The sequence below is a fragment of the Parambassis ranga genome, chromosome 19 (assembly GCF_900634625.1).
Source record: "Parambassis ranga chromosome 19, fParRan2.1, whole genome shotgun sequence".
NCBI classification, from domain to species: Eukaryota; Metazoa; Chordata; class Actinopteri; family Ambassidae; genus Parambassis; species Parambassis ranga.
Window position 1 is genome coordinate 14,716,923 of NC_041039.1, and position 22,709 is coordinate 14,739,631.

Consider the following 22,709-nt stretch of genomic DNA (forward strand, 5'->3'; position numbering starts at 1 on the left):
TCCTCAAGAAGTCTAAGTGCTCTTTCACGCAAACAGAGTGTTCACAGACTCTGCGTGTCAGACAAGTCATGTTTACTAAGGCTTTATGTTAATGGTTTTCATGCTTTAACGCTTATATGGTTAAGGAAGTTTGGACAGTTATTTGAATGAGGCTTTCCACTATTTTTTTACAAATGTGTTTGCATGTGGCTGCCCTCTTTGAGGAGGCCCTCTGCCTTTTGTCCTAACATTACTGCATTGCAGATTCCCTGTTCCATCTTTCCCATTTTATTTAATCTTTCTCTGCAGCTAATCCAGATTGTTTAACACAACATCATGCTCTAAAGGGATTTAAGATGTCTGTTTGTATGTTTGCTTACTCACTTTCAATCAAATAGGCTGTGACTGCCACAACAGCCAACTTGTTTGTTCCTACATGACAATGAGCATGAGGGGGCTTGGATAAAATCCAGAAAGCTGTTTCTAAAAAAGGAAGGAGTAATTAGTAAATGTCATTTGAGAGGAGTATGGCGAATTAGAAGCCTGGTGGATCATGTAATTAGGACTGGAGCCTTTTTAACAGGCGGCTCGGGGAAGGGACGAAGACACTACAGCAGCATCCTCTGCTGAACACTGACAGCACTACGAGCTGTTACAGAAAACACCATTTGACACACATGCACAAATACGCTCTCTGTCACACACACATCTGCACACATGCAGGCGCCAATCAGTGTCAAACAAGGTTTTTTACACATAGTGACATTTACACATGTCACAAATAAAAAACAATAATACTTCACACAGAAATTTTGAATACAAAATGTGATACATATTTCTAATATTAAATAAAATATTTGGTGATTTCTAGTTTGTGTTTCTAATTCAGGTACATGGTGTCATACTTTTCTATGGGCCAGTATTACTTATTTTGGCCATATGATGTAGTTATCAGCCCATTAAAAGCCTGTTATCAGAGACATATGAGAAGGTAGAAGAGGATCCTCTAGTTGTCGAGTTTTGGTTCTCATTACTGGTGGAGTTGTTTAGACACATATGTGTAATCATAGCATAACACATAACATAGCATCATAATGAAAGTGGCTTCTGTCTTAGGGTTATGTAACAAAAACATCAATGACCCATAATAAAGAAAGATACCACAGATTTTCTTTAAAAAGTGCTAATTTACATATATTTAAACCACAATTGTTGTTGTGGTTTCATTTTTAAGATGTCACCAGCAGCTCCAATAAAAATGTTGAGGTCAAATTTCACAGCTATTTGGTATATTATTGACTAATATGTTAATTTTTTTATGTAGTCTTCATGTTAGTGGTTAGCACAGATGTCACCTGAGTTCACACAAACATAAACATGAGCTTATGGGTGGTTATCATAGCTCATAAACAGCCCTCTCCCCTCCCTCCGTCTTTTCTCAGTGACATGTTTTCTCCTGCAGAGATGCTGAGCCTCAGACTGATACAATCGAAAGGAGAACTGCTGATTCCACTCACTTCAAACACGCACACACGAATTCATTTCTACGACAGTAAGCGTTTCAAACACACCATTTTAGGGAACACACTCGCTGCTCTCTCAGTGATCCCTGCAGCAGGATGGACTGAAAATCCCCTCGTTGAGCACGGCAGCCTTGTTGTGTTGCAGCTCAGCTCATTCGGTGCTCACCAACAATACCCACAGTGTTATCAGCCTCTCACATGCGTGTCTATGCAAATCTATTCAAAACTGGGCAGCTTTAATTGCTCAGTACCCTATGCTGGATGAGGTTATTACAAACCCAACATTCATTTCTCCACGTGTCAGCCAGCGTTTTACTGATCACACACAAATCTCTTTCACATGTGGTTAATTTTTAACTAGTGAGTGGCTAATTGAAGAAGAGAGAAGAAGAAAAAAAAGGAGGGATTGTTGAGGAAGATGCCACAGAGCCCCAGAGGGATTTATGGCAGAATAGATCAGAGAGAGTGCAGATAACAATGGAGATGGAGTAATAAATAAATCTCCTCTCTGAGAAGTTGCTGGAGGACTGACAGCAGCAGATTAGGGCATGTGCCTTTTAAACAAATTGGGTGCTCAAAGAGGCATATTGGCCATGTGCTTGAGCATGTTTTATAGTTCAGCTCCAGACACACACGTCTGTCAGTTCCTACATGACATCATGGTGCAGCTCACACAAGCTCATAATGCAAATTCAGTTCCTGCAATTACCCTTGTATCTAACTGACCTCTAAACCACCATAGTATTATGCATCAACTCAGAATTAACTTCAGCACCATATTTCAATTTGTGTTTGGAGGACTAAAACTGAAGAGGCTACATTTAGTAGATCACCGCTGAAGTGTACAATTTTGCTTTAATGGCAGGTGTTTCTGTTATTTTGTCTAGCTCATGAACAGCAATAATGATGGGTTAAAATACAGAAACACCTGCACACAGCACAATCATGCTCAAACTAAGTCTTTCAGGTTAACACAAATTTCAGGTATCCCTACCTAAATGGTCACTATACACTATTTTAAACAAATATTACTAATTTTTAAGTACTCATTATTTTTATGCTCTGTCACTGTACGTCTTCCTCTATAATCCATGCATCTGGACGTAAAATGAGTCTGATCACTGTGTGAGCCCTGCACATGCACACTGTACACCCTGCCTACTGTAACAGCAGTGTATCTACTCCTTCCACTGACTGCTCCCTGATTTACTGAAGTGAACTGTAACCAGCTTTAAAATGCAGCAGCAACAAGACCACATGTTAAAGGGCCATGACACCATTTTGCATTCAAAATGCAGTAATTTAACAACAAATAAAACAGTGCTCTGCCTTGCAGCTAGGCTTTTTCTTGAATCTAGCTTGTTTAGCATGTTGTGCTTTGCATGATGAACGTTTAGAGGTTAACCCTGAAACTTGGTGATCGAGCACAATGAACAACATTACTGATGGCAGGGATGTGCAACTAAAGCAAAAACATTGCAGCACTGTTATTTATTTGTCTTTTGGAGTGGGCAAAATATGCAAAACAAACGATATTTTAATTTAAAATGTCCAGTCATTGTTTCAGGATTTCTGAAGTGTAGCTGAAGGCTACTTTTAAAATTAAAATTAAACAGACTCAATTTTTTGTGTCCTTTCATTTAATGTTTAATAGAAATGTTTGAATTACAATAGTGTAAATTTACATACAAATACTGTACAACTTCATAATGACACCCAACTAAATGATCAGCAGAGACATTTCCCAGACGATTAAGTGAAAGTCATAGATTCAGCAGCCTGTTAAATGGCTGCTTCCCCTGCAGGTTGCTCCCCCTCTCGCTCTCCCTCTCCCTCTCTTCTGATTATTCTCCATTTTCCTCCACTTGATTGTCTTGAGAGGAAACTCAACTTATGCGGCATCTCGTTGAGACGTCCCTGTCCAAGGTCCTGAAATCTGCTTTCCCAAGCATGCGTCACGTGACTCCAGCCAGCACTGCCTAGCTCAGCACCGAGCCTTCTGGTTTCTGGAGATTTCATGTGAGAAAAAGGACAAACCTCGAACCCCCCCTCTTTTTTTTCCCCGCTCATCTTGCGTCTGTGTTTTTTTCGGCCATTCTTTTCTTTTTTCTTTTTACACAATCGGAAAGTATGGACCTTCAAAAACAATGACAAAAGATTTTAGGATGCTTGACTTGTGTTCCTCGTTTTGTTGCTTCGTTTTTACTTAAATGCCAGCACCGTGAATGCGTCGGACAGAGTGGACAAGCCTGCTGCTAGAGGTCCGCATTCAGAAAGTCAACATCTTGTCTTTCTTTATTTGATTTTTTTTTCTTTCTTCTCTCTCTCTCTCCCCCTCTGGAGCGACTTCAGAAGGATGTAACGAGCGATCCACCTGGTGCAGCTGAAGTGTCCTCATCAAAATGCAGAAGGGAATACGGCTTAATGATGGTCATGTCACCTACCTGGGGCTTTTGGCAAAGAAGGATGGTACGAGGCGAGGGTGCTTGAGCAAAAAGAGCTCAGACAACACGAAATGGCACACAAAGTGGTTTGCTCTGCTGCAGAATATGCTCTTTTATTTTGAGAACGAGTCCAGCTCTCGACCCTCGGGATTATACCTGTTGGAGGGATGCATATGCGACAGGGCGCCTTCACCGAAACCTTCACAGTCAGCTAAGGAGTGTTTGGAAAAGCAGGTAAGGAGAGAGCGCGCACACACAAACACATATACACGCACACACAGATGCATGCACAGGCTCCCTCTCTGGGTACTCAGACTTCCAGACGAGGTGCGACACTGAATGTAAAATGTGCTCATGAGCCTGAAATGCCTCTAAACTCTTTGCAAATTCTTTTTTATTTTTTGCATCGCATCGCTCGATGACCTCAAATCCAGCACAGCAGAATAGGTTTCAGATTGCTGTATTGCACGTTATGTAATGCATGCATGACATTAATGTTGAGGTAACAATATTAACACCCAATGATATTACAGCAGCACTGGCAATAAGCTATGCAGCGTTTTTTTTCTTTATGTTGCACCAAACCTGCTGTGCTTCATCCCCCTCTCTTTTAACGGGGAGTTTTCAGTGGATGCATTTGTAAACTTACTGCAGTGATGTCTTTTCGGTCTGCTCAGTGACACGTTTTGCTTTTGACTTTCAGTCATCATGGTTTTGATATTTTAGGGCGGAGAGTGTGGAGCCACTATTCCTAATGCTCCTTCCAATAAAACATGTAAAAAAAAAAAAAAAAAAAAAGTTCTGGCCTCACGGTTTCCATCTTGTGGTGAAATTGTGACACTGCAGCTAAGGCTCAGGAAAACAGCAGGGTGCCAGTGACCAGTCAGTTCTGATCTGGATGAATTGAATGAAATGATTCAGACTGAGAGTTTTATGCTGGAGGTTACATTTTCATCACACACTGCAAAAAGCAGCAATCTTTGGTTCAGAAACACCCGGATATGAAGAATTTAAATGGCTGTGTGAGATTTTCACTGGCTCAGAAACGCAGCAGTTTGGAGCAGGAACGGGCTTGTTAACACTATTGTGAATAAACAGTGCAAAAACATAATGCTCCACTGCCACCGGCTTTCCTCTCCTGGCCTTTCTGTGCCTGACTCTGTAGGTAGGGCTGCAATCCAAAGTGAGTCCAGGCTCTTCCTGTGAACAGCTGCCCTTTTGCTGACAAAGCAGAATGCAACACACTGCCTAATGTTGTGCTCTCACTGTTGCTTTACAAAAACCCTCCCTGAAAGATTTTTTTTTTTAAACCAGCAGTGCCGTTTCCTCTGCATTGTGTTTAACACGTGAGCATGCTGAGGAAAGTTTGATTCTTGCAGGAATATTATCTGGAATTCCTGATAAAGCATTAAAAAAATATGGTGATTCTTTATACTTTGTACTTTGCACCGTGAATCCCATTCACACAAACTTGGAGGCTTCACACATAACAAATGAGCAATATGGCTTAAGTGATGGACTGCTGAAGAGTTACCTCTTAGTGTAAACAAACATCTTAACAATAAGGGAAACATATGCATCCCATATCTCCTGTCCCTACCTGGATTTATGATTTTCTTTCAGTTTTTCCCTCAATCCACCATAATCCCCACTTTATATTTATCCTCAAATGCAGTTAGTGTGAAAATGATAATGCTTTTGAGCCTGAGGTTTCCATGGCAACCCTTATTTGCATCCTAAAGAATGATGCAGTAGGGAAAGGCGGGGTAACAGAGGGGAGAGGAGAGTGTGTCGCATCTCTCCTATTAATGTGAGCACTATCTGAGCTAAATTTGTTCCTTGCAGTACCTTGGAGGGGTCAGAGTCCAATTATAGAAAACACAGCGAGCACACACTGGGTAACGGCAGCAGACTCTACTGTACATCAAAATGATCAGATGCTTTGTGGTGGGAGTAATGTGATTACAAGTCCTTAATAATAATAATAATAATAAAAGTAAATCACAATCACATAGAAATCTTAATCATTTACCACACATCCACAGCTGCTGCAACAACTCAAAATGTAATGTTTAGTAGCTAATACTACCCATGTATCAATATTTATCAATACCGCATCTGTCTCTTAGCTCTATTAAAATCTGTAAGGGCTTTTACAGGTGCATGACTCAACCATAAACATAACATTGCCTCACACCAGACACCAAGAGATCATGAGGGAAAACTACAACATGCATGCCTCTCTGCCAGAAATAGATTTTCTTTGACGGTAGGATGAATACCTAATGAATGTGAAGATGGAAGAGCAGTCGGCCATGAATAATGATCAGTTGCAGGTTGATAGGCGCCTGTTGAACATCTGCAGGCCAAAGATTAGAGTCTGGTCTCGCTCAACAGTAGCAGGAATAGCAGTTCACTCGAGGTGGCTGTGGCACAGTTTTATCACATTTTGAGATCTTACATGTAAATAGTGGTCCACTGAAACAGTCTGTGATTACATATGTAGGGACCTCTTGTTGTCACATGAATATTTTGTCAGAGAAATGAAATTTGCACTTTAAATGTTAGCTAATGTAATGAAAAGAGTGATGTCTAAAGCTAACCAAGAGAAAAGATGTTATGTCTGTGACAGGCCATGAAGCACTAACAAATAAAACAAAAAACAAATGGTGATTCTGCCTTTTGTCTGCTTTTATAATTGTGACAATAGTCTCCAACCATCCAGTCACAAAGAGACCATTTTGCTACATGGGTGAACTCCCCTGATTTATGTTTTGTTCATGTTCAAAGCAACAATGCAATGTAAAAATGTTAAAAATTACAAAGATATGTCTTCCATCTAGATTACTACTTTGGTGAAGGATTAAAGTTACTCGGTGTCTGAGCTACGTTGCAAGGTAATTTGACATGGAAACCAGTAGTCATGCTAGTGTACAAAATGCAATAAAATGCATGGATTTTTTTTTTTCACATATGGTGTAAAATGTCCTGGACCTGCCACTGTAAACATGTAACAAAACATTAAAATAAAACAGCGCAGGCAAATTATTTCTGACACACACAATAAAAATAAAGTAAAAGCAGTGCGTGACCTGAATCTCAAAGCTCTCTATTTGGATGGCTGTTCTTTTTTTCTCATGATTGATGATCTAATATTTCATGAGAGGAGCTGCTAACAATTCATTTAAACAATATCTTAAAAATAAAGCAAATAACTTTAAACTATATGTTCTTTATTTCACCAGTCCAATACACACTCAAAAAACCCAGCTGTGAACAACTGTTCACATTGACTGGAGTTGCTAGGAAACAGGTATCGCACAGTTATGTAATTGGCCATGGCTCCAGCCTCCGTGTCTTATGGCATTTCCTCCTGGGAACTAGAGACATCCCAGGAACTGAGCTGGGGGAGGCTTCCCTCAGTGTGCTCCATCAACTGCACTGGTGGGCGAGGGAGATGTGGCTTCCCCAGGCTCTGTGTGGTTTTAAATCACCCGCTTGATGTCTGCAGCAGTGAGGCAGTAGAACAAATACAAAGGAGGAAAGCAGTAGTGGGGACTCTATATAAGTGATTTATCTAGAAGGTTTCCAATAATGAATGCTCCTTTTTGTGTGGAATGTGTCAGGTTAATGATAGTCCTGTTGTCTCTAACTGGAACTCCTGCTTCTCCCCCTCCCCCTCTCTCTGTTTGTTTCAGTACTATTTCACAATCAGCTTCACTCATGAAAACCAAAAGGCACTGGAGTTACGTACAGAAGATGTAAAAGACTGCGATGAATGGGTGGCTGCTATATCACACGCCAGGTAAAGACACACACAAGTAAAATGTGCAGACATGGCAATTAGAAATACGATCGAGGGTAAGTAATATCTGACTGACATCTGTAGTGGGTGTTGCCATGGTTTCAAGAGTGGGACTAAAATATGAGGAATCACACACTTAAAGAAAATGCCTCTGAAGATAAACATGACTGATGTAAGATGAAACCAACTAATATGAAATTCATTACACAAGCTGCAAATCTGTGTGTGTGTTTGTGTTTGCATGTGTTACAGTTACAGAAACTTGGCTACCGAGCATGAGACTCTCATGCAGAAGTATCTTCATCTGCTTCAGATTGTGGAGACAGAGAAAACAGTTGCTAAGCAACTTCGACAACAGATAGAAGATGGGGAAATAGAGATTGAAAGGCTTAAGTCTGAGGTAATAGTCACTGTGATTTCTTTACACTCAAGAGTATGGATGTAAACAAACACATTTGTTATCCCTGTGCAGTGTAGATTATCACAAACATCACACCACTTCATTAGTCTGACCTATTTACACATTATCAGGCTCAATCTGTTTTATCGTATCAGACAAAAAAATGGTTGGTGTCTGCAGTGCAAATCAGTGCAGTGCTTAATCCTGCAAATTACACAGCTTAAACTGACTTTAAGTCTTTAAAACATTTTTAAAGTAAATAACCTATGTGTTTTTTTTTTAAGGTTGAAAATTGTAAGTCAGTATTCTGTAAAAAACATCTACTGTTTCTGACTTAAAATCATCTAAGTGGTTCTGGAACATGTGGCCATCTCTTATCAAATGGAGACTACTGATAAGACCCATGACATGATCTCAACAGGACACACCAAGCTGATGCAATACAATTTGTGTCCATACATCCACCAACAAATAGAGTTGAAACAACTATCAAAACAGTGCACACATAGTTAGAGTCTCCTGCCCCATGGAAGGCTAAAGCCAGCCTGCATTTTCTGTGCTGTTGGTGGACTACCTAAGTAAGCCAACTACAACAGAGGCCCAGTGCTATAATCTCTTGAAAAGGCTATGGGCAGACTCAGTGTGGGAGGCTGACAAGACGAGTGCTTTTCCACCAAAGCAACACTCCAACTCACAAGTCCATTGATGTGACAGCTGCCATCCAAGAATGTGGATTTGAGTTCATCCACCACCACAGACTACTACCTGGACACAGCCTGGACGGCTTTTACCTTAGACCACAAACCTATCAATTACCCTTTGGTTGAAATGAACCCTTTGTGGGTGTTTTTTGTGCAGTTTGGGCCTCAACACTAGTACAGATAAAATATCCAAGGTTTGTCCGCACTGATTGGACCACAATAACGAAAGGATTACAGGATTTTCATCTATAGGCAAATCTGCAGCAGCCACATACAGATTCAGACCTGCTGTAAACAGGCATCCTGCACATCCTATATCACCACTGCTTTTTGCATGTCACTGTTATTTCTTTTCAAAAATGGGTCTGCATCTCATCCGGGCCTCATCCTGGCTGCCAGCACAACAAATTGAACCGGTGGGAAAATGATGAACTGTTCTGATTATCTTTCTGTTTGTGTGGAAACTCATGTGAGAAGATGTAAATGGAAGCGCAGCCCTATCAGTGAGACAGTCGTGTTCAGGCTGGCCACTCTCCACTTTGCATCTCCTCTCAGGAACAATGCCTCCAATAGGACTGTGTTCAGCTGTATTCTTCAGATCAAATAGTCATTTTACTTTAATGTGCAAATGTGATGCTTGAAATCAAATTACATTCTGAATATGCATGAACACTGCATCTCTTCTATGAAATGACAATTAACACTCCGCATGTTTTTTCAGTGTTTTCCTCATACGTCGTACATGCAGGACAGTCAGATTACCATAAATGATGAATCAGTTTTAATGGAGGGTACCCAGCCAAGTGAACAGAGCTAGTTTAGTCAATGTTTCAGTGCTGACAGGTCCCATGCCGTTGACTCAGTCACTTTGTTTATGTGCTGCTAAAGTAAGTGAGAAGTAGAGAAGTGAGTGGGAATGATTAGTCTTTCCTTTTACTGACAGATTGCTGGACTGCTCAAAGACAACGAGAAGATCCACGCCAGCCCTGCAGCCGCCCCCACTGAGGACGACTCCGAAATCAAGAAGATCAAGAAGGTAAAGCATGCAATCAAAACTTGCTGCTCAGTTCCATTATGCTGCACATTTAGATATTGACTGACTGTTGCATGGTCTGCTGCAGGTCCAGAGCTTTCTGCGAGGATGGATTTGCAGGAGGAAGTGGAAGACCATCATCCAGGACTATATCCGCTCCCCTCATGCAGAGAGCATGAGGAAGAGGAACCAGGTGGTGTTCAGCATGTTGGACTCAGAGGCAGAGTATGTCCAGCAGCTTCACATCCTGGTAAACAACTTCCTGAGGCCACTACGCATGGCCGCCAGCTCCAAGAAGCCACCCATCACCCATGATGATGTCAGCAGCATTTTCCTCAACAGGTGAGGTCATTTTGGTTCCGAGATCCTCTTTTGACTGCCGTAGAGTACAAAAACATCCAAAAGGTGGATTCTATTCATTTGAGGAAAGATATTGATCAGCGATAACAAAAAGTTGAATGTCACAGTATACTTGCACAGTTTGAGTACTGTGAAAACCATGTAATGATAATGAGCAGTTGCTATTTTCTTTAGACATTGAATGACCCTCCTATAGTGCATCAGCAAAAGTACACACCTTTACACAACATAACTAAAAGTCTAAGACTGAAAGAGCCATGACATGCATTCATACTGAGAGAATGCATCATTTTGTTTGACCCTAAAGGTTAAATTTTGTGTTGATGAAGAAAATCAAGTAAGATGAGACTATAGTTGAATTTCAATGTCTATGAATATGTGATTATCTGCTTAACTACATTTAATCATCCAGGGGCCTCTGCTTAGAAATCTCTCCTAAAGGCCACAGAGCACACAGAGCCACTAAAGCTGAGCAAAGTGTTTTATTGCTGCTCAGTTCTGTAAAAAGTTGTCAATACAATAATATAAAAACAAGGACATGTGCAGTAAAATGTGTCATGTAGATGCCTCAGGGACTCTGCAATGTCTGCAGCTGCCTCATGGATGCAGAAAGTATAAATTTATCTTTAGGGCTCTACTTTCTCTGACCGGAAATAAGTTGCACAGCAAATGTTTTTAATCCAGGTTCCTTATCCAGACACATACACAAAAATGTACATTCTCTGCATCAGAAAAGCCCAACACAAAATGAGCTGCTGTGACCTGCTTTTGTCTCCAAAGCTGTTCATACACTGGTTGGTAATTATCATCGTCATTGTGCGGCCAGTAGTGATAAAGAAAGAATACTGATACGTGCAGGATACAGAGGCAGAAGCAACCTTCCTGGTGGAAGTGGATAATTCATGTTTCCTTCTGGATGGCAGAGGATAACACTTGCACCTCTACAAAACCCTGCATACTTTATGCACATCTGGCACAGCATGGATATCTACATGAATAATTTAAACCTACAGCGCGGGTATAACTGACATTGTGCTTTTTTACTAAATACTGAGTCATCTCCAAAGGTTATGATGATGTTTTTAAATTTTTTTTCGTGCCAGATGGACATTTTGCCTACAGACTGTATATTTGTAGCCCCTCTTTTTTTAGTATTAACATTTTTTTACACAACAGTAAACACTAATATCCTGCAGCTGCAAGAATGACAGCATAATCATCTGTGTGTCTATTCTGTTTGGTCTATTCAATATCACTCCATCCATCACAGCAGCATTCCAACCGTGTACAGGAACTTATAGTGGCCGATAAGTTTATCGAGTGAGGGGCTGCATCCTTCAGAGGCTGCAAGATGAGATCAATTACATCACAATGTAATGCCATGACCAGGCTGTCCCATACCCGAGGCCAAGTGGAGGCTTATTTATAAAAAAAATGTTTCCTGATATCCTTTTTTATTTCAGTGAAACTATCATGTTCCTGCATCAGATATTTTACCAGGGTCTGAAAGCCCGAATAGCAAGCTGGCCAACATTAGTGCTGGGTAAGATATTCTTTTCTACCATCTTATTATTTTAAAGTGTGCATTCTTTTTAAATGTGGACCATGGTTAAAGATGTCACTGATCTCTCTGCAGCCGACCTCTTTGACATCTTGCTGCCCATGCTGAACATCTACCAGGAGTTTGTAAGGAACCACCAGTACAGCCTGCAGATCCTGGCTCACTGCAAGCAGAACCGAGATTTCGACAAACTGCTGAAGCAGTATGAGGCCAAGCCCGACTGTGAGGAGAGGACTCTGGAGACCTTCCTCACCTACCCAATGTTCCAGGTTAGCTCATTTGTCTCTCTGATTTACACAGGAAATTAAAGCAGACCCATTTGTTTGCTGCAGAGGTGCCGCCTTGAGCCAGATTTTGTCGTTAATTTTGTGCTCCTATGGCCTGAGCCAAGTTTTTCTCTCCATGCATAAATACTACCATTGGTCCATAAATTTTTACCAGCCTCATTCTATAAAAGGCTATTGCAAAACCAATGATATCTACTTGTAGCTGTCTGCAAAACACCACTTTTTCTGGTCCTCTTTAAAAGTTGGGAAAAAAACCAAGACTGAATGAGTTGACCATCTAGACAAACTAAGCAACAAAGCAAGCACTGAATGAATGAAATTCTCAGCAGCACTCCATTAACCAGGCCTTTATGGTGGAGCTCTATTGTCATGACATAAACATGTGTCACTTTTGAAGGATTACAAAGAGGGGAGTGGCAAACACCAGGCACTGATTTCTGCCTAAAATTAGCCAGACCAGAGACTTGTCCTGATCTGAAAAACATCAGCCCTGTGGTGGAGCCAGCAGCAGCAACAGAAAGGCAGGTCAGAAACAACAGAAGAATGAATAAAGCCAAATAAAGAGAGGCACTGAATAAAAATCCGCTCCAGAGTAACAGAAAATAGGATAACAGCTCCACAATGACACTAGACTGGTTTCAGGACTGTACTTGAGTGTCCCAGTCAAAGCCCAAACCATCCATCTGTGTGAAAAGTGCAAAAACATGAATGCATCTGAATAATGATGCATTGATTCCACTTTAACTAAGGCTGTATTTTTATTCCCATTAATATTTTCTATCCTGTATCTTGGCCAGTGTGTCCCAGTCAGAACTTGGCTGGTTTTGTAGCATTGCTGATTAACAAAAGAAACAGCAGGCATGTGTCTGCTTTTGTTCAGGATATCCTTGTCGTGTTTTTCATGTCTATAAAAAGTGGCTGTATTTGGAGCTCAGGCTTTAATAATGGCTCCTTTCTGGCAAGGCACGCAGTTTCCTGACAGTGTACTCTGCTGGGGCCTACTGCAGGCTCTGCTGTGTTGATAATAAATTTTGCTGATGAGTGTAGTTTGCGCTCTCCACTGATCTACTTCTCATTACGCCGGCACGTGTATATTTCTGTGTTTGTGTATATGTGTTGCACATGAGATCTTATGAAGTGAGTGTGACTCCCCTGTTGCTTTGTGATCTGTCCCTCTAGATTCCCCGCTACATTCTTACTCTGCATGAACTTCTGGCACACACACCTCACGAACATATAGAGAGGAACAGCCTGGACTATGCCAAATCTAAGCTGGAGGAGCTTTCCAGGTAAAAAAAAAAAAAAACAAACATTGCACATTGTCTCAAATGAGCTAGATATCACTTGATGTGATAAATCAGTGGTATAGGTTTGGTTGTAATGGTGACAGGAGGTCAGGACTGCCTTTACTATATAGATCTTATCTACTAAGGTTCAATTTGTAGAACATGTGCAGTACCTTTCTTTACAGGGGGCTGTATTGTTTCTGTTTTAATCTACTTTTTTTTTCTTATTCTTACTTTTTTAATTCTCTCTCCACAGCATATAAATTATCTAACCACCAACCTGCATGATCATGCACTAGATTTGCTATGTAGGATTACCAAAATGTCCATGCTAGGCTAAAAAAACAAACCTGTTGATCCTGCTTTTATAATGTTCACTTAGACTATATAGACTGTAAAAGAGCAGCAGTTCTCTGGCAGTGCTACTTCCTTTGACTTCCTTGGAAGCGAAGACTACATGTGTTACACTGACTCACTGTCCCATCAACACAATACATATATTTTATGTAATGACAGCACACAATCAGTTCAGAATTCACATTATTTAAACAATCAATCTTAAAAATTTTCAAACTTTCAGCTGTAAACAAAAACTTCAGTTTGACCAGAATGCAAAAGTCTTGTTAAGCTTAAGTTTGTAGTGTTTCTTATCAAATGCTGACACCTTCCTTTTCTTAGAATAATGCACGATGAAGTGAGTGAGACTGAGAACATCAGGAAAAACCTGGCGATAGAGCGCATGATTGTAGAAGGCTGTGAGATTCTCCTTGACACCAGCCAGACGTTTGTACGACAAGGTAACTCTCACCTTCACATGCTGTATGCTGGATCACTACAGAAGGGTATTTCCTGTCCCAAATGTCAGCCTGATCTCAGCTCTGTATTGGTAGTACTCCCTTGTGAGGATGGTCTTTAATTTCCATGTGTAATTAGACTGTTCTGGGGCAAATTGATGATGAATCTGGGATTGTAAATGTCAGATGTCCCCAAAAGACTTTGATGGATGAATAAAGGGAAAACAGAAATGGTATAATATTTAACCTGTAGTATCTCGTGACTGTATGCATGTATTCATACATTCAGGAAGATAAAACAAGGAGTTTGATCTATTAAGCATCACTGATGCCTTTTCCCCCCCCTCGTCATTGCCTCTTTTCCATCTATATGTGAATCTCTATATACAAATATATAATTATACATATGGTTTCATTTCTGCATATAGGGTCTCTCATCCAGGTGCCGATGAGCGAGAAGGGCAAGATCACCCGTGGGCGACTAGGCTCTCTGTCTTTGAAGAAGGAGGGGGAGAGGCAGTGCTTTCTCTTCTCCAAGCATTTAATCATCTGCACAAGGGGTTCTGGGGGGAAGCTTCATCTCACCAAGGTGGGTCTGTACTGCTGAGCCGGCAGTGGAGCTGCTCCTCATTTCCAACATCACAGTCTCACAGCACCAAAAAAAAAGCCCTGAAGGTCTGAGCTACATTGAACGCATGGAAGATTCAGGATAAGAGATGCTGTGCCTTTTACAAGCAGCAATGACCACTGAAGCTCTCTGTCCTGATCGTACATGCCTGAAGACGTAGGCTCATTAATATGTTGGAAAGCAACTGCTTGATGTCACTTTGGTTTATATAATTGAGATATTTTTACTTAGACAGTAAGGTGATATTTGGGATCAAGTAAAAGCTTTGCACTTCTCATGCTAGCAGTCAAATGATAGAGGAGAACTGGATTAAGCGACATAATTCTGGTGATGGATTTGTTGTTCGATTATGTTTGGTCAGTCAAGGCTGATAACAAAACTGAATATATACTGTATGCTGTTTGCAGAATGGCGTTGTCTCACTTATAGACTGCACTCTGATGGAGGACACTGAGGGGACAGACGATGAGTGTGAGTGTTTCATTTACATCCTTGCTCACAGAAATATGCATGATATGTAGCCTACTATTATAATGCTTTGTATAATGTATGATTACTAGAGAGTGCTAGAAGTTATAAATAAGTAAGAACGTGACAGATGCCTGATTGTTCAGCAGAAAATCTTGGAAAATCAGCATGTTTATGTATTTGTGTAATTGTTTCATTGCATAGAGAAAATGACATGTTTGTCTTTGTGTTCGCCTCATAGCTAAAACAGATAAGAGCGGCCAGGACATGGAACACCTGGACTTTAAGATAGTGGTGGAGCCAAAGGACAGCCAGTCATTCACAGTCATCCTGGTGGCCTCCTCCAGGCAGGAGAAGTCTGCGTGGACCAGTGACATCAGCCAGGCACGTCAATACACATCACAATCTCCAGCAGTCGCATAAAAAGCTGAGCATGATGGCCAAAAGTCTGCATGTTACAGAACTTACTAACATTTTCTCTGCTCTGTCTGTTTACTTCTACTTTCCTGCAGTGCATAGACAACATCCGCTGCAATGGTCTGATGATGAACGCCTTTGAAGACAACTCCAAAGTCACAGTACCACAGATGATCAAGTGAGCTATTATTTTTATGTAACCCTGTGCAGCTGCTTCTGCTTTCAGGTTTTTTTCCTCCTGATTTTTTTTCTGTTTTGTTATCAGGTCAGATTCAAGTCTGTACTGCGATGACGTAGATATCCGCTTTAGCAAGATGATGAACTCCTGCAAGGTGCTGCAGATCCGCTACGCCAGCGTGGAGCGCCTGCTGGAGAGACTGACTGATCTCCGGTTCCTTTCCATCGACTTCCTCAACACCTTCCTGCACTCGTATCGCGTGTTCACCACTGCTGATGTGGTGCTAGATAAACTCATCACCATCTACAAGAAGCCCATCAGTGCCATCCCTGCTCGGTGAGTCACGTTACATTTAGACGACTTGAGTGTTGCAAGGTTGTTGACAGTGAGTACAATACGTAAACAAATCTTGTTCGAAGTGTCTGGCATCCTTTCAGATGCTGCCTTTATGCATACAGATAAGACTGATTTATTAGGAAGTGAGACTTACTAATTCTCTCTAGTCAATGGGAGGCATATGATATTTGAACTCTAGTTACATATTAAATGAAAAACAAATGAAAATGTGTTTTACTGGTTCTACACATAAATGAAACTTTTCACTGAGGCAGAAAATGTTTAGTTGGATGATTAGATGATCTTTAACAACAAAAAAATAGATCTAAGTAACACAAACAGGTTGTGGGAAAACCTGCAGGATGATGGAGGTGAAGGTGGGTGGGGGATGACACCTTTTTGTGGGTGGTGTTGATTAGCATTAGCCAGACTGAGGCATCCACTGTAGCATGTTGACTTTATATGGAATTCAGTTAGTATTTGGCAGGAGCTGGTTTATTTATACTACAATGTTATGTGTGTAATTTCAACATGACATCAATATTTTATTTTTAAATATCACATTTATCGACCTGTGTATCACAACACCCTATCAGGTGTATGTTTGTTATGTGACATCTTGAAGCTCTGCAGCGTGCAGAATGACAGGCTCTATAGGGCTTCTGTATCACTGTGGGAGTGTATATGTATGTGTTTTTTTATTAACTGGTTAAAGGCAATAATTGGGTCCTGTTTGTCTGGCAGTGTTTCAACTGGACTCTGTCGCTCTATGGCAACCAACCTCGGTGCTGCAGGACCCCACCCTCCCTTCCCCTCCCCCCACCCTCCTTGTCTGCAAAAGATCCATAGTGTAAAATATTGAGTGTTGCTCGCCGCCTCTCTGCATGCCTAGAGAGGAGGGCCCCACAGTGTGGTTCGGATCAGGGAGAGCTCTCCATGTCCACACCCTGCAGTATGCTCTCCCGTGGCGCTTGTCATGTCACTGTGAGACACCTACACTTGGCTGCTTGTGTCAGCAGTGGCCATGCGCACTATCACTTGCTGTGCTATTTATGGGAACCCGTGAGGTCGCCAGGAGGGTGGCAGGGAGTGGGAGAGGTTTTCAGAAACACTGCAGTCTGTATCCTGCTCGAAAACGTCAAGACACGGCTGCTGGGTTGACTGGTTTGCATGAATTATTTAGGGCATGTAGTTTGTTTAGCAAAGCATGGGGTATATTTGTTAAATATCAAAGAAGATTATGCCTGTATGCTAAAATCAAATGTATGTATCCACCTTTGCTGCAGGTCGCTGGAGTTATTCTTTGCCAGCAGTCAGAACAGTAAACTCCTGTATGGAGAGCCTCCCAGCTCCCCCAGGGCCAGCAGAAAGTTCTCCTCCCCTCCTCCTCTCGCTATTGCCAAGAATTCATCCCCAAACCGCCGGCGCAAGCTCTCTCTCAACATCCCCATCATCACTGGGGGCAAAGCTCTTGACCTGGCTGCCCTCAGCTGCTCCTCAAATGGCTATGCAAGCATGTATTCCTCCATGTCCCCATTCAGCAAGACCACCTTGGACATTAACAAACTGTATGTGTCCAGCCCTATTACAAGCAAAATCTCTGACGAGGGAGAGGACAGGAAGGACAAGGCAGAGGATACCTCAGTGTGCAAACAAGGTACGTCAGCTGCAGCGATTCTGAACATGAATACTTTATACTTTGTTAGTAATGACCTTACTGTTTTGTCATGATACAGATCTCTCCGTAAGAGAAGAAAGTGATAATGATCAGAACCAGAGCGATGACGGGGACCCAGAGGTGTCTCCCACCAAGTCTCCAACTACACCAAAAAACATCAAATGCAAAAACTCCTCAGGTACATCATGTTCTAGACTTACGTGGTGACATTATTACAAATGCTAGTAAACTGCACACCGACATGTCACCCATATCCAAAGCCCCTCCCACTGCCTCACTGAGCCTGCAGCAAACAATATTTTTGAGTCAGGCATATTTCAGGACAGATTAATTGTTCAGTGTGGCAAAGACTCAGCCAATGTGGTGATATTTCTTATGCAAAACATGCCACATTGAAACATAAGTAACACGAAAACTCAGTTGGCTGATGGTTATAAACATGTGGGGAAAGCCAAAGCTTGGCTTCAGTAGGTGTTAGGAAAACTTGTGTCATAGCAACTACATCAAGAGCGTGTTTTCCCTGCCGCCCCCAGTAATGAGGCTGTTTTTCACTGCAGCCAAGATTATCTGTGCCTTCTTTATCCTATGACAAAACTGCACAATACATGTTTTTAAAGGCTGCTCTGGAATGTGTGAATTAACTGAAACTGTGAAGCAGAGTGTAGGATTCTTTAGGTGCTTATGATCCGTCTGTGTTCTCAGGATTTGAACACAGCAGAGTGCTGAGAATCTGTTGATTCCTCTGTTATGCTGATATTTGGTGGCTATATTTAGCTGCAACCATCTTGAATATCAAAGCCTCTTGTACAGAAAAGTCTGGGGGGAAGCTGTTGTGTTGGTCTGTAGTGCTCCCTAGTGGAGGCTCATGAAAGAAAAGCAGGCCAATCTGCAGACTATACCCAAGTTATATAATTTTTTTTTTGATAAAAGTCAAGTCATGTCTAATGTACTTAAACTTAACCATTTATCCTGTCTTCATGGCATTGAAGTAAGATGTGTATTTTAACTGTGCTTTGTCTGTAGAGTTTTCCCTGTTTTCCTACAACAATGGCATGGTGATGTCTTCATGCCGAGAGCTGGACAACAACCGCAGTGCCCTGTCTGCTGCCTCCGCCTTTGCTATCGCTACAGCTGGAGCCAATGAAGGAACTCCTACCAAGGAAAAATACAGACGGATGTCCCTGGCCAGTACAGGTATATATATATTACGCACCATCCTGTAAGATTTTAAGTCCAGTTCATTGTGCCTTAGATTTGAATTTGTTTTCTTCAGGTTTTCCAACAGATCAGAGAAATGGAGACAAAGAGTTTGTGATCAGACGAGCAGCAACCAACAGAGTCCTGAATGTGCTGAGGCACTGGGTGTCCAAACACTCTCCGGTAAAACAAAACAAAACAAAACACATTTAAAAAGCATGACATTAACACCATCCTGTAACATTTACCCACCAAGTGATCTTAATCTAAATTAGGTCTACGATATAATGCTGGCTGTCACCTTAAACATTGTTCTTGAGAATAAATACATCAAAACATGTTTAAAAAACACATATTTATATATAGCCAGATATATGCCACCAACATGAAGAACAGTATATATTGTGTATGTGTGTGCTGTCACTATAGGACTTTGAGAGTAACAACGAGCTGAAGACAAAAGTTATTGTCTTCCTGGAGGAAGTTATGCACGACCCTGAGCTGTTGACGCAGGAGAGGAAAGCAGCAGCCAACATCATCAGGTAGTAATGTGTGTAACTGAAGGGTTAGGAATGTATTTTTAGCATTGCATAGGTTGACCTCCTTCTCTTCCTGTCTGTCAGGACTTTAACTCAGGAAGATCACGGTGACAATCAGATCACCCTAGAAGACGTGACACAACTGGTGAGTTAAGTCAAGTCTGCCTGGATAAAGGACATTTAACAGCATGCCCATACAATGACAGCTTTTCAGCTTAAACCATGCCCTGTGCTGTTTAAGAGTATTATTTACAAAATGCATGCTGAATTGTGGACTTCATAAACTCATTAGGATTATTTCAACAGAGGTATTAACCAAAATTCTAGACTTACATGCAATGAGACTCATTTTTACAGTAGTGCTGCTCCCTATTGGTCATTTAAAAAAATGCACAGGTTAAGGGCATGGCTTCAGACTCAGAGACTCTCTGTGCTTTAATTGACGAGTTTTTTACTATTTAAGGGCTTATGTCATTGTAAGTAGCTTATTTATGTTTTAATAAGTTGTCTGTGACAGTTTTAAACCTTCACCTTATTTACCCATGTACCTGTGTGTAAATGACTGATGGAGAGCAACTCAATATAATCTATGTCAAATCCCATGTAATCTGCTAAATTTCTGACTGCCTTATGTGTCTCAGGTTGGAGGAGGGAGGGCTGAGCCCTTTGAGAGCCACTCTGCTCTGGAAATTGCAGAGCAGCTAACTCTGCTGGACCACCTGGTGTTCAAAGTCATCCCATACGAGTAAGTGCCATCAAATCTCAGCTACATGCGTCTGCGGCTGCAAAGGAAGCACGGGCCAATTCATAGTTCTTTATCTCTGTGTGTTCACTTTACAGGGAATTCTTTGGTCAAGGTTGGATGAAGAACGACAAAAATGAGAAGACGCCGTATATCATGAGAACAACAAAGCACTTCAATGATGTATGTTCCAGTAAAAATATTCCTCAAACAACTTGTCTTAAGTCAGCTGTAGTAATTCAGAAAGTCTAAACTGCTTGCTTCTTTCTCAGATAAGCAACCTTATTGCCACAGAGATCCTGCGCTGTGATGACGTGGTCACTCGGGTAGCAGTCATAGAGAAATGGGTGGCCGTGGCCGACATCTGCCGCTGTCTACACAACTACAACGCCGTGCTTGAAATCACCTCCTCACTGAACCGCAGCTCTGTTTTCCGCCTCAAGAAGACTTGGCTCAAGGTTTCCAAGCAGGTGCCAATCTCTAAATGCACTCTCTACTATGTTGTTTCTTCATATATGCATAATATTGTCATTAAATGTGCTCACAATAACCTCCTATTTTATAGACAAAAGCATTGATTGACAAACTGCAGAAGCTGGTGTCATCAGAAGGAAGGTTCAAAAACCTGAGAGAGGCTTTAAAGAAGTGAGTTCAGTTCAAGATAGATTGAACTGCATCAATAAAACAAACATGAAGCACAACATGTATTTTTTTCCTCATCAGCTGTGATCCTCCCTGTGTGCCCTACCTGGGGATGTACCTCACTGACCTAGCTTTCATCGAGGAGGGAACGCCAAACTATACTGAAGACAACTTGGTCAACTTCTCAAAAATGAGGATGGTGAGATGTTTACTGACCTCTAACATGACAGCAATTTTGCATTTCACTCTTTGGATGTTAATGTTCTGGTTCTCTTATTTTTAGATTTCTCACATCATCAGGGAAATCCGACAGTTCCAACAAACAGCATACAAAATTGACTTGCAACCAAAGGTAAATGATTGTTGAGGAAATTACAAAAAACTATAACAAGAACAAAGGAGAGAAAGTGCATCTGCTTTTGAATGTTCTGGACAGACTCCATGATTTGAGGTTGGCTATATTTTGGCAGGGAGGTCAGGGGGGAAGGCACCTCCCTTACTGAACTGGTCCCTCCTTATTAACTGTGAGGCTGTGACAGACATACTTTCTTGTCTGCTGGAGTCGTTTTGAATTGTTCAAATTAAGTTTACTCCTCTTTTTATTTGTCTCTCAGGCAGCCCAGTATCTGATGGACAGAAGCTCTGTTCTGGATGAAGAAAGCATGTACGAAGCCTCACTCAGAATTGAGCCTAAAGTGCCCAACTGATGGGGAAGGTGGTCCTCTGTTAATATTACACCATCAGTCAACACACGTGCATCCACATTTGTATAGTTGTACATGTTTAAGATATTTGCTCTTCTGTACAGTAGGTGTTAAAAGTTGTTTGATGACAAACATCATTTTACTGTATATTTTGTTCGTCGACATCGCCATGACGACACCTGCTTAAAATGTTTTTCCTTTTTGTTTTGAGGTATTCTAAGAATAATAATAGAGGTCACTTTAGTCGCATGCAACAGTGTCTTCTTAGTGACCAATGACATTATTTTTGCATTATGTCATACTGTGTCGATTTGCACTTTTTGAGCACTCATGCTGCTGGCCGTTGTTCTCTTGGCTTGAGTTTTATTGATGACTGAGTTTCTCTGCAACCAATGTAGCAATGTAAAACTGAACTGCATAAAATCAGGTAAAAGGGCACAGAGAATATATAACTGTTTTTGAAGATGTAGGGAACAATGATCAGTGGAAATGACAGCAAGGTATCCAAAGCATAAGTGTCTCTGTGCTTCCCAAACCAAAACAAGAGAGATTTGTTTCATTATTCATGCTCTAAAGACAGAGGGTCCTAACACACACACTGCTATTTTTCGGTAATGTAATTTAGTATCAGGGCAACAAAAACATTGGGGTAGAAATTCTGTGTTGCTCTATTGGTTATTTATTGATTTGAAATACAAATGAATACAATTTATATCAGCTAATAACATAATTATTATTATAATAATGATATTACTATTTTGTATTAAACACTGTAGCTGCATGTTGTTAGCTGACAGGCAAACACAGGACAGTGGCACCCACCTGTTACTGAGTGCAACAAGTTGTCATAAAATGGAAAAATATCAGAGAATCATGCTTTTTTCTGCATTGTAGAATGTAGATGTTAGTTAATGTTTTAAGACCAGTTATCAGTCCACAATGCAAGTGTTGGGAACCTCTGCCTTCAGAGACATGACTTCATCAACCTAAAGAGTTTTTAAGTTGTT

At 41.1% G+C, this 22,709-nt stretch overlaps 1 protein-coding gene across 1 annotated transcript; it reads left to right on the top strand.

The window, feature by feature from the left end:
• The first annotated feature begins 3,904 nt into the window (after nt 1-3,904).
• Nucleotides 3,905-21,749, top strand: rasgrf1 (Ras protein specific guanine nucleotide releasing factor 1). Its single transcript, XM_028431027.1, is given in 27 exon segments — nt 3,905-4,180; nt 7,645-7,751; nt 8,004-8,151; nt 9,796-9,888; nt 9,974-10,227; nt 11,709-11,788; nt 11,882-12,075; nt 13,273-13,382; nt 14,058-14,176; nt 14,602-14,762; nt 15,209-15,272; nt 15,511-15,653; nt 15,782-15,864; nt 15,952-16,200; nt 17,487-17,857; nt 17,937-18,056; nt 18,902-19,072; nt 19,152-19,258; nt 19,505-19,617; nt 19,699-19,773; nt 20,270-20,359; nt 20,455-20,539; nt 20,629-20,826; nt 20,922-21,001; nt 21,080-21,197; nt 21,282-21,350; nt 21,613-21,749. Coding segments are annotated over 27 exon segments (3,771 nt in total). The 3' UTR covers nt 21,706-21,749.
• The last annotated feature ends 960 nt before the right edge of the window (nt 21,750-22,709 follow it).